Source organism: Mesoplodon densirostris, chromosome 5 (assembly GCF_025265405.1).
Source record: "Mesoplodon densirostris isolate mMesDen1 chromosome 5, mMesDen1 primary haplotype, whole genome shotgun sequence".
In the NCBI taxonomy this organism is placed as follows: Eukaryota; Metazoa; Chordata; class Mammalia; order Artiodactyla; family Ziphiidae; genus Mesoplodon; species Mesoplodon densirostris.
Window position 1 is genome coordinate 43204825 of NC_082665.1, and position 13009 is coordinate 43217833.

At 37.1% G+C, this 13009-nt stretch overlaps 1 protein-coding gene across 2 annotated transcripts in view; it reads left to right on the plus strand.

The window, feature by feature from the left end:
- Positions 1–13009, plus strand: part of ARL13B (ADP ribosylation factor like GTPase 13B) — a 75341-nt gene that overhangs the window by 18247 nt on the left and 44085 nt on the right. For both annotated transcript variants that reach the window (XM_060098634.1, XM_060098635.1), the window contains exon 3: positions 4225–4474. In XM_060098634.1, the coding sequence (XP_059954617.1) occupies positions 4225–4474 (250 nt within the window). The remainder of the gene's footprint in view (positions 1–4224; positions 4475–13009) is intronic.

Here is a 13009-nt window from a genome sequence, read left to right on the forward strand (position 1 = left end):
CCTAGTGTTCTCCTTTGCCTACCTGGTCCAAGGTGTCTCACTACTACATGTGCATTTCAGCTGGAAGGAAGAAGTAAAGGACAAAGGGAGGCTGTCCTTCTCTTTTTTTAAAGTATGTGAACCAGAAGCCACCACATCACTGCAGTTCACAGGCCATTAGCTAGAACCCGTGGTGTTCCAGAGCCGGTTGTTACTTGCTCTTATTGGCTCATATTAGTCAAGGAGAGCCAGTTAGGCACCTCTCCTCCAAACTCTATGTTCAGGTGCCTCATATTGGTAATTTGAAATAGTTCATAGCAGGAGTATTTACACCATGACAATTGGCAAACACTACCTATCAGAGTTCCACAGCCTCCAAAGCCAGTTAAACATTTAATAGTATACCACAAGCACATTATCTAGAACCTGTTCTCATGGCCACCCCTAGCTGTCATAGAGACTGGGGATTGCATTCTTTATCCTGAACAGCCATGTGCTCAGCTAAAAAATCCAGGATTCTCTGACTTTCCAGTGTTATTTCCTAATAGTTCTAAGGAACTGTTGTTATTTTGGGTGGGAAAATTCTTTGTGTAAATTGGTCCCTAGCATTGTTGACATTAACACATCTTTATTATATTGTAGTTATTTGTTTATGTATATATTTCCTCTTTTTCCCTCTATAAGTGCTCTTTAAGATCAGAAAATATTAATAAATTTTATTAATCTTTGTATATCTAGGACCTTGCATAGTACTTAGCATATAACATAAGCTTAATAAATAGTTATTGATTATATATTTTCATTATATCTTGAACTTTCTAGGCATTGTCTTAACACATATGCTTTACTGAAATCCTCAGGATTAGGGACCATATGTCTTTGTACCCCTGGTTCTTGTATGATGCCTGATTTATAACAGGCCCTCAATAAATGATTACAAGCATGGATGGATGGATAAATATATGGAAGAATGGATATAACGACAGCAGCTTCAGCTGTCCTAGCAGTCTGGTGTTGTAGTATTGAGCAATTATATGCTTTGTACTGAGTGCTAAAGATACAAAGATAGTTCCCAGCTATTGGGATGGTATAGGCTATTGTGGAGACCAGCAAGAACACAGAATAGCACAATAGATGGTGTAGGTGATACTGAAAGTAGGAAGGAATCATCAGAGAAGGGTTTACAGAAAAGGTTGTAACCTGAACATTTAGTCTTGTCTTGAAACACAGAATTATGAGTAGGAACCAGAGGAAAGAATAGAGAAATTGGGGAGGGTGTTCCATGTATCAAAAGAAACAGGCTTTTAAAGTCCTGAATACCTGAATTTGAGTCCTGGGTCTGTCTACCATGTAACCTTGAAAAAATTACTTAATATGAATTGGTTTCCTGGGAATAGTGCCATCATTTTATCTGTGCTTACATTGCTCCCCTGCTTGGAATTTTGTTCTCCCTTCTTTGTTATAATTTTTTTGTCTTTTAAGACTTTACTCCTATTTCGTTTCCTCTCTGAAGCCTTTCTAGGCCATGACTCACTTCTAGCTCCTCTTTACCCTTTTTCTCTTGAATGCCCTCCATCTTAGTTTGGGCTGCTATAACAGAATACCATAGACTTAGTGGCTTAAACAACAGGTATTTCTCACAGTTCTGGAGGCTAGGAGACTGCAGTCAGGGTGCCAGTATGGTCGGGTACTTAGTGAGGGCCCTCTTCTTGGTTTACAGACAGCCATCTTCTCACTTGTATCCTCATGTGGTGGAAGGAGAGAGAGGAAACAAGCTCTCTTATGTCTCTTCTTATATGGGCACTAATTCCATCATGGGGGCTCCATCCTTGTGACCTCACCTAAACCTAATTACCTCCCAATACCATCACATTGGGGATTAGGGTTTCAACAGATGAGTTTTGGCAGGGACATAAAAGTGCAGTTCATAATACCTTCACACTGTGCTCTCCAGACTTGTTCGTAGAACATATAGGTTCCTGTGTTATTCCCATTAATGGGAATAACACAGTTCTCTCTGAATTGTACTGGATATTCTTTGAGGACAGCAACCCTTTTTTATTCATCTTTGCATTCTAATGCCTAACAAAGTCCTGGTACTGAGTAGGTATTCTGTCTGTGTTATTTCCCTTATCCCTTCCTCAGGATAGTTGATTTATTTTCACTGATAATTTCCTGGGGGTACCTTTCAAATCAAACTCAAAGACAGCTGCCTATTTTAACTGTGAAGCCAGTTCTGGCCTGGACTAGATCCACATTTTTAAATGTCTAGTTTAATTCTGTTTTTGGAATACATGGCTGGCTTATATTGCTTCTAAACTTGCCTTTTTCTCCTTCTAGATAAGGCAGGTATTTTAAAAATGTGACTTGTGATGTCTATTAACTTTCTAGGGAGCTAGAGTGTAAACTGCATTAAGATGCTTGCTGAAAGGGAATGGTACATTGCAAGTCTTTTTCTCAGTCATACCTAAGCCTAACACCAAATGCCTCTCAAATTTATCTTTGTAATAGCAAATGTTTTGCTGAATGTGGGAATGATAAGACCCTCTAAACCAGTGTTGTTCAGTAGAGCTATTTATAATGATGGACATGTTCTATATTGGCTCTGTCCAGTAGGGTGGGCCACCAGCCACATGTGACTTTTGAGCACTTGAAATACAGCTTGAACAACTGAGGAGCTGAATTTTTTATTTTATTTAAGTTTAATTTATTTAAGTTTTAAAAGCCTCATGTAGTTTGGTGACCACTGTATTGACCGTGCAGCTGTAAACAAAGTACAGTGGAGTAATATTTGTTGTGAATTCCAGCGATGAAGAGAGAATGGAAGAGACAGACATGAAGTTTGAACTCTTCTCTGTAACCACTGAGTCACTTGGTTCTGTTAATCTTTCGTGAGTTCTCTCTTGCCATTCTTCTATTTTTATTTTCATACCTCTCCAAAAAGTGGCTATCACTCTCATTTTCAGTCCGTTCTAGAGACTTCTGCAAAGAGGAATCTCAAGGAAGACTACTTAAGTCACCTTAATTATGTTATTGGTCTGCTCAAATACCTTCTGTGGCTCCCAATTCTCTATCTTCAGAACTCTCTTCAGTGTGCATTCGGGCTTAAGGGTTTGCTCCAACTACAATGTTCAACTTGTTCGTGCATCTTGCTTTTACCATTTTTATTACTTAGGTCACTCATCTGACTGTCTAAATCCTACCTAGCTTTAAGGCCTAGGTCCCAGCTCCTAGTTCAAGTCTTGAACCTTAGTGATCTTTTTAATCTCTTAATGTCATTACCGCTCTTTGGCAGTTATAATTGTATACATCCTGTACCTTCTTCTTTGTGCTGTCATATGCAGAAGTCCAAAGAAATTCAATTATAAATTTATGAGAATATCCTGTATTCTATTCTTGTAGAAGAAAATAAAATCTACTCTTTGTATTTGCAAACTGTCCTTAAAAGTCTCTTTATTGCAATTATAGCTTTAATTCAGTTAATTAAAAAAGAAAGGTCCTGGACTTCCCTGGTGGCGCAGTGGTTGGGAGTCCGCCTGCCGATGCAGGGGACACGGGTTCGTGCCCCGGTCCGGGAAGATCCCACATGCTGCGGAGTGCTGGGCCCGTGAGCCATGGCCGCTGATCCTGCGCGTCTGGAGCCTGTGCTCTGCAACGGGAGAGGCCACAACAGTGAGAGGCCCGCGTACTGCAAAAAAAAAAAAAAAAAAAAAGAAAGAAAGGTCCTATACTCTTCATAGCTGCTCCCATTATTTGGTTGTTCTAGACTATTCTCCGAATGTTTAGTTTTTCTTTATAACTCCACAGAGGTTGTAATGGTCCTTGGGGATGGCTGTGGTGTTGAAGGTTGAAATTTTTATTGTTTGTAACTTGAGGAGTCAGTGGCCTTAAAGGCAAGAGTTCATTTGTGTATTTATTCTACAGATCCTTATTAAGTACCCGTTATATGGTGGGCATTAGTTTAGGAACTGGGGTTATATCAATAAAAACAAACAAGCAAACAAAAAAACAGACAGAAATTCCTATCTGCAAGGAGTGTAAATTCTAGTTGGATATTTTATAGTATCTACCTTTCCCCAAAACTAGTGTGCTTAGATGTAATGCTTATTGTGTAAGCAAATAATAAACATTCCATTTAGTACTAAAGTATGATGAATAACACATTATGTCATTTAAGTTGTGAAGTTAAATTAGTGTTATTAATTTAAAGTCTAAAGATTCTTTCTTTTATATCATTTGAAACAGAGTATCCTGAAGATGTAGCACCTACCGTTGGATTTTCCAAAATTGACCTTAGACAAGGAAAGTTTGAAGTCACCATCTTTGACTTGGGAGGTGGAAAAAGAATTCGGGGAATCTGGAAGAATTACTATGCTGAATCTTATGGAGTAATATTTGTTGTGGATTCGAGTGATGAAGAGAGAATGGAAGAGACAAAAGAGACAATGTCAGAAGTGATAAGACATCCTAGGATATCGGGAAAGCCTATATTGGTGTAAGTAATGTTGGTGTCATTGTAAACATAGAGACAGCAGCATTAAGTCATTAAAGAAATTTACCTAAGTAACAAAATACTGAATAAGTTAAATTGTCACACCCTCGTATGATAAAGTGTATGTAATTTACTGGGAGTTGTTAATATACCAAGGCCTTATTATCATGCTATCTGTAGATGTTAAGGGCAGAGGCTACGTAATGAAGAAATCTTATAATTAGATCTCTTGGGTTTTCAAATGTAAACTCTTTGTTTTATTGGATCATTTACTTTTGTCAGATTTTTCAAATGGTCTCTTAACAAGGTTCTAAAATGTTTTTCAATTTATTTTCCTCTTTTAATAACTTATCTATGTTTTGCCTCTGTCCTTTTTTTCTTGAAGAGTATTCTTGTTTGAAAGTTATTTAGATGGTTTATTCTTCTAATGCCATGTTGATTTCTCAGTTTTTACTACTATATTTCCGAACTGAACATGTGATCTGTGCCATTATCAACTTAGATGTATGCTTAGCATCATTTTGTCCAGCTGCCTAAACATTTAAAAAAAATTAAGTGACAAAGGACTTTTGCACTACCCGCCCTCATAGCATTTCTGCATAGTAAACACCAGATGGTGCTATAACTTTGAGACATAGTAAAGTGAAAGTAGTTTAAATTGCTCTTAAAATTGGAGTAAGCGGAATGTGTATTTTGCCTTCTTGTCCCTTTTCCCTCATTCTTGTGTTTCATTACTAACGATTAAAAAAAAAACCAAGCAACCTATCACATGGTTAACTGAGAAATTGTAAGACAGAGTTCCTCAGTGGTCCTCAGTAATAAATGAACATTTTAAAATGAGGCAGTTTGGAAGCTCTGATTACAAAAAGTAAAACTTTATTGTATCATTTATTGTTAAGCTTATACTGTTTAATTTTTATACATTTAACTAATTAAAGAAGTTATTTGATATATATATATAATTAATTCTCACCTTTATTGAATATGAAATAGACTTTAATAGATATGTATACGAAGAGTAAACTTTGAACCCATAGACTAAATTAGTCTCTATAAATGTTTAAGCATAGAACCAGTGACTTCTAAAGTAAAAAGTATTAATGACTGATGTTCATTTGTAAAATAATTGAGTGTGCTTTTTTTAACCCAATATTTATTTAATTTATTCTTTTGTTCATGTATTCTCTCATGCATTTATTCATTCATACATGTACTAATTCAACAAATATTTATTGAACATCCACTATGTGCTAGACATTGTTCTGGTGATAGGGATACCTTTGGGAACAAAAACAATAAAACTCCATGTATGATCTCAGGAGCCTACATTCTAGAGGGTGAGACACACAAAAAATGTAATAAATAAATTGTACATTAGGTGATAAGTATATTGAAAACAAAGCAGGTAAAAGAAGATCAGGAATCCTATGGTGGTGGTGGTGACAGGGGCATGTTACTCTTAAAATTAGGATAATCATACTAGGTCATATTGAGAACATGACACTGGAGTGAGAGTCAGTCATGCAGATAGATGTATGTGGCAAAGCCCTGAGGCAGAGGCATGCAGTTTGTGTCTGCAGTGTTTACTGAATAATCTAATGTCAGCAAGATATCTGCTTTCAGTTCTGTCACCTCTCTCAGCTAGTGAATTTCCAGAATTGGAAAAAAGAAAAAAAACAACTCACAACTAGGATGATTGCTCACATTATAATTTCATAGTCAGTGCGATCTCACAAAGACATGAGAATTAATTAGGGATCAATAATATGTTTATGAAATATGGAATGGTTTGCCATTTGGTGAGTTTTTCTCAAAGGAGTTTTACAACCATAGAACTTTTATTAATAAAGGTAAACTTTCTGAGATGTGTGTGCTTCAAAAATATACAAAATTTACTAAAAAGTAAATATTCTCTTTTTTTTTTTTTTTTTTGGCCACACTGCACGGCATGTAGGATTCTAGTTCCCCAACCAGAGATCGAACTCACGCCCCCTGTATCGGGAGCGCAGGGTCCCAAGCACTGGACTGCCAGGGAAGTCCCAAAAAGTACATATTCTTAATAAATTTGGAAGATGTAGGAAAGAATGAGGTTAAAAAAAAAATGATTGACCTATCATGCAGAGCCAGCCACTGCTATCATTTTGATGAGTTTCCTGTGCATATTTTTGTAAAACATGTAACGTATGCAGTGTTCATATAATACATAAAATTTTCTATCCCACTCTTTTTTCTGTTTATAAATCCGTCTTGAATATCCACCCAAGTCCCAAATTTGGAAGTTCTCCTGTTGACCTTTTTCTCTCTGACCTACAATTAATTTGTCTTATTGATGTTACTATCTTAATATCGTTTGAGTCTGTTTACTCCTCTCTATTCCCTTTAATGTTACCTCCTTTCAGCATTTCTTCACTTCTCCCTTGTGTTACTGATTACTCTCCTAACCAGTCTCCCTAGTAGCAGTCTTGCCTGTTCTCTAAGCTCTCCTCTACATTGCTAGCAGGAGCCCTTTTCTTTATTTGATATTTTTCAAGTTACAAAATTGGTACATGCTTTAATAAGTGAAACAATAAATAAAGTACTTGAGAGCTCTGTTTTAAATCCAAATTTGATCATTTTACTTTTCCTCTGCTCGGAGTCCTTCAGGTTGCCTCCATAGTTCCACACAGATAGGAAACTCTGTGTTTTAACTGATGTAACCCAAGCACATAATAAGTATGGCATTGAAAAGTCCATTGGATAGTAAGTGGGAGGGGCGTCCAGTAGAGCCCTAGTAAGCTGAGTGCTAGGGGCTAGTGGGTGTGGAGATGTAGGGGAGGCTACCTGAATTAGGAGGCTGGCTCCTAACAAGTGCTCCTTGTTGCACATAGCTGCTTCCTTCCTGCCCACGGACATCTGGACCTCTCATCTGCAGAATCCTATAATGGCATCTAATTTCTTCCGATCACCACTTGTCTGTCTGAGCCTAAACTACGTGATTTAGGACCTACAAAACCTCTCAGAACTCCCTTCAACCCCTTGATAATTTTCTCTTCCTACCCTCTAATAATGAGCAAACAGGGAACAACAAAAGACCTCTGAGAAGATTCAGTCATTCAAGAGAAGGAAAGAAACCTGAAGAATTATTATCTTGTCTGTAATCATGAAATTACAGATTGGTAGAGCAGGATTCATTCATGCTATGGGAAGCAGAGTAGATGACCACGATAGCAGGTCCTGGACACTCTAGCTCTGCCTGACCTGATTCTGCACAGCAGTCTGACAGCATGTGTCATTGCAAATGAAGGCTCAGTCACATTTCACTTTATGTCACAGACGTGGGGGTTCTCTTGAAAGGTCAGAGTTGTAGATCACTAGGCTTCGGTGTTTTATTAGCTCGGAATTTCTGTTTGGCAGTTCTCTAGTATTTACTGCTTAATCAGCATAATATTCCAGTCAAAATCTCTGAAATAAGTGGTGAAAAGGTGAAAAAACATGGGTTTAGAGAGAAGACAGAGAATCTGAAGCCTGGATTCTAAAAGTTGTGTATTTGTTTATGACCCTGACAAGTCACTTTACTTCTTTGGACTCAGTGGTTAAATGACTCTTCTTTAATAAAAGTAACTGTAAAATATAGTAATTCTGTGATTGTATTCAGCTGTGTATTATAATGTGGACCTTAGTGTAGTTTATGCCAAGAATCCATTTTGGTAAAAAGGTAAAAGTGACTTGTATTCCTTCTAAAGAAAGTAAAAATGGATGCCATGCAAATATTTGGCTTTGTTATCATGCTGAGTTGTTTATTTACCTAGAATAGAAAGTCTTTTTTCTCTCATGTCTACTATAGATTAACTTGAACCTCTACTCTGATTAATTAAGGTATGAGTTATATTACCCACCCTCACATTCCCCCCACCACATACATACTCTTGCTTTAACCATTTATAATTTAATTATTTATTAAAAGCTCTAATACTGGATAGTCTTGACAGATAAAGAAGACCTTTCCAAGAGAAAAAGTAAACAACTTTTGCAGTGGTATAAGCAGCACTGAAATCAGTAGTAATTTCAAAATTTAAGCTCAACATCCACCGTAGAAATTTTCCATTAATAATAAAAGGTACTATTTGTTGATTCCTTGTGGAAAGGGCTGAGCTAGTAGGTATTTTAAACACCTTAACCTATTGAAATTTTCAGCAGCCCAAGGTTATACCAATGTTATATAAGAAGGCACATGTTCTTTCTGCATCTCTTCTTTCTAGTACAGTCTTGAAAGTTGCCCTCAGAGCGATTGTAAATTACCCTTCATTTTTTTGTGGTTGAATCTCCTAATACTTATAACTGAAATAACTCTGGAGATCCACAAGCTAAAATTTCCTCCCAGGATAATAACAATTCTACTTGTGTTAGCATACTTGAACTCTTGGAGTGGTGCCACTTTCTCATTATATACTGTCTGCTTTTCTGTGGAGTTATATGACCTAACTTAACTTTTGGTCGGACCTCACAAATTAAATGCTTCACAACAAAAATGTATAGGAGTTTCACTCAGGAAAGAAAACATAATATCTCATATATGATCTGGCTAGATGTCATGAACATTTCAGTAAAAAAAAGTTTGACCTGGAGGTCTTTGCACCATGGGTGGCTTCCCAGGACCCTCTGAAATCACATACACAATTCTGAGTGCATGTGCATTTTTCTTGGGAGCAGATTCTAGCTCTCATCAAATTCCTAAAGGATTTCATGACCAAAGAGGTTAAAAAAAACATGGCAGTGAGTTTTTATATTAGGAGAAATAATAAGTAGGGTTTTATTATTGATAATTTTTTTTATTGATATCAGACTTTTGTCTTCACCCTCTATATACCTATTTGACTCACCTTTCTTCTAGACAGTATTACGGGAAACTGCAAGTTTCTTTGAGTCATATTCTTTCTTATAAGTGCCCAAGAGAAGTTAATTAGGTTATGGGTTATCCTAATACTGTTCTTAGAATTTGAGTCAAATGTACTTTCATAAGTCAGACCTTTCAATAAGAAATAGGAGAACATGGGTCCTTTTTAGAATTCTGGAAACCCATAAATATGTAAGTCACTTATGTCACTTAATCACTTGATCCTTAGTTGTAGTGGTGGGTCCCTTAATTTACTATTTTTACCATCTGAAACCCCTACTCACTTTATTTATAGGGTCCATTGGCTTAAGATTTCTTTTCTTTCAGCGCAAACTTACCAAGCTGTCATCTTCATCAACTTTATTTAGTTATATTGTTGACTCATCTCTACATTTCCTTACTGAGGGCTTCCTTTTGTCTGTAATGGCATCCAGCTTCACTAATAGCAGCTGTAGTTTACAGTAAAGCTTCTCAGCTGGTTGACTTCCTAGGTAATTTATGCACAAAGAGCCTGTAGAGGTTCCCATCCTTTCCCTCCCCTGTCCCAACACCCTCTATTGTAAAACAAAATAATGAAGAAAAACCTGTTGACAGTGTCGTCAGGTGGCAAGATGTTATCCAGGGATCACCTGGATCAGCATCAGACCAGACCTGCTGTATTTTTTAGGGTGGGGCCAAGGATGCCTCTGGCTTTTTCACAGGTTCTCCAGATCTCTCTGCTGCACAGCAGAAATTGAGATCTACTGGTTCAGGGGAAAGCATGGGCTTTGAAGTCAGCCAGGCCTTGAGTAGGTTACTTAATCTTCCTGAGCTTCTATGTCTCCACTTGTAAATAAGGATTTTAATACTTGTGTTGTCATGTGAATTCTAAAATAATGTACTTAAAGCATCTAGTGCAGTGCTTTACTAGTTTTCTGTGCATGTGATGGTGGATATGAATAGTTACTATTGATGATATGCTGTGTCTAGGTAGAGATGAATTAGGAGAGCCAGTTTGAAAGTGTCATATGTGAATTCAACCTACATGAAGCTTTTGATTACAGAAAATGTCATGGCTTAGTGGGTAAGGATAGGAGCCCAAGTGCTCAAAATAATTATTGCATACTTTCTGAACCAGTAGATTCCTAATAGTGTGCCTCCAATGCTTAAGAATTTTTTCTTTTAAGGTAGTAATTTTAAGGAAAAAATGGCTACTTTTAGTGCCTTTTGTGTGTGAATAAACAAAATGTTCAACAGGTAATTAGTTAAATATGTTTATGTTGCTTAGGTTAGGGTGCTTTTGAAACATAACAATGAAAATTGTATGTGATATATTGCTCTGCTATGAATCTTTCTGTGATTAAGCCTTGCTTTGAAAGCAGTATGTTTAGATATAACTGCTACTAGAAAATTACTGTTTTCTGAACCCATCTGGATATAATTATGCTAATGAATATTAAATAGTACTCGATATTTTCAGTTTTCATGATAAACAATTTAGGAACAATTATAAACAAGTATCAGTAAGGCACTACATTAAAGGATATAGCACAAGTGTAGAAGGGACAGAAGAAATATCTCTCACCACCTGATTTAGCTGGGGAGTTTATCACTAGTTTTAAATTTATCTTTTTTTATAATGTTCCTTAAACATTTGAAGCTGACCTATGGGAAACATCTTTTTCTCCGGTAATGCTTGTAACTGACACAGTAGAAAACTCTTCAATTTCTTTATATTTTATAAGTTAAAAATTATTTAATAGTGTTAGGAGACATATATACACACATATATAGCCATATTCCTGTTCACATAAGAATTCTCTCATTTTTCCACTACCAAATTTGCTCAGTTATCTGCTTTTATTCCTTTGTCTTCCCTCCTGTAATATGGAAGAAGTGTTTCTGCTCCTGTCCAAGATCCCACCCCTTTCTACTATTGTATTGGGTTGGCCAAAAGGTTCTTTCGGTTTTTTACGTAAGATGGCTCTAGTAGAGCTTAGTTGTCTTTAACTTTATTCGAAACAATTTCGTTAGATTGTGTGTGACAGCTGTCATATCAGGATGCATTAAAAAAAAAAAAAAACTTATAAAAATTGGTGAATTTTTGTGTAGCCATTTTAATATTGAAGCCGGAAGGAAAAAAGCAACATTTTCAGCGTATTATGCTTTGTTATTTCAAGAAAGGTAAAAACGCAACCGAAATGCAAAAGAAGATTTGTGCAGTGTATGGAGAAGGTGCTGTGACTGATCAAACGTGTTAAAAGTGGTTTGCGAAGTTTGGTGCTGGAGATTTCTTGCTGGACGACGATGCTCCGCTGTTGGGTAGACCAGTTGAAGTTGATAATGATCAAATCGAGACATTAATTGAGAACAACCAACATTATACCACTCGGGAGACAGCCAACATACTCAAAATATCCAAATAAAGCATTGAAATCATTTGTACCAGCTTGGTTATGTTAATTGCTTTGATGTTTGGGTTCCACGTAAGTTAAGCGAAAAAAACTTTCTTGACCGTATTTCTGTGTGTGATTCTCTACTTAAACGTAACGAAAACGTTCCGTTTTTAAAACAAATTGTGACAGGTGATGAAAAGTGGATACTGTACAATAATGTGCAATGGAAGAGATTGTGGGGCAAGCGAAATGAACCACCACCAACCAAACCAAAGGCCGGTCTTCATCCAAAGAAGGTGATAGTTGTGTATATGGTGGAATTGGAAGGGAGTCTTCTATTATGAGCTCCTTCTGGAAAACCAAATGATTAATTCCAACAAGTGCTGCTCCCAATTAGACCAACTGAAAGCAGCACTCGACCAAAAGTGTCCAGAATTAGTCAACAGAAAACTCATAATCTTCCCTCAGGATAATGCAAGACCACATATTTCTCTGATGACCAGGCAAAAACTGTTACAGCTTGGCTGGGGAGTTCTGATTCATCTGCCATATTCACCAGACATTGCACTTTGGATTTCCATTTATTTAGATCTTTACAAAATTCTTTCAATGGAAAAAATTTCAATTCCCTGGAAGACTGTAAAAGGTACCTGGAACAGTTCTTTGCTCAAAATGATAAAAAGTTTTGGGAAGGTGGAATTATGAAGTTGCCTGAAACATGGCAGAAGGTAGTGGAACAAAACGGTGAATATGTTGTTCAATAAATTTCGTGGTAAAAATGAAAAATGTGTCTTTGATTTTTACTTTAAAACGGAAGGAACTTTTTGGCCAACCCAGTATATTATTCCTCCCCTTTCTTTTTTTTTTTTTTTTTTTTCGGTATGCGGGCCTCTCACTGTTGTGGCCTCTCCCGTTGTGGAGCACAGGCTCTGGATGCGCAGGCTCAGCGGCCATGGCTCACGGGCCCAGCCGCTCCGTGGCATGTGGGATCCTCCCGGATCGGGGCGCGAACCCGTGTCCCCTGCATCTGCAGGCGGACTCTCAACCACTGTGCCACCAGGGAAGCCCCCTCCCCTTTCTTATATCGAGTTTCTCTCTCTGGATCATTCCCATCAGCAGAATGTGCTCTTGTGTTTCTTTAAGTATTGTGGAATCGTTTGGCTCTACATCTCTCTCCACATGTTGACTCCTTTTTATAGTATTCAAAATTCTGGAAAGAATTGTCTGTAGTGGATTCTGTACTTATTTATATCACATTCTTTCCTCAACATGCTCCATTTGTACTTTCAT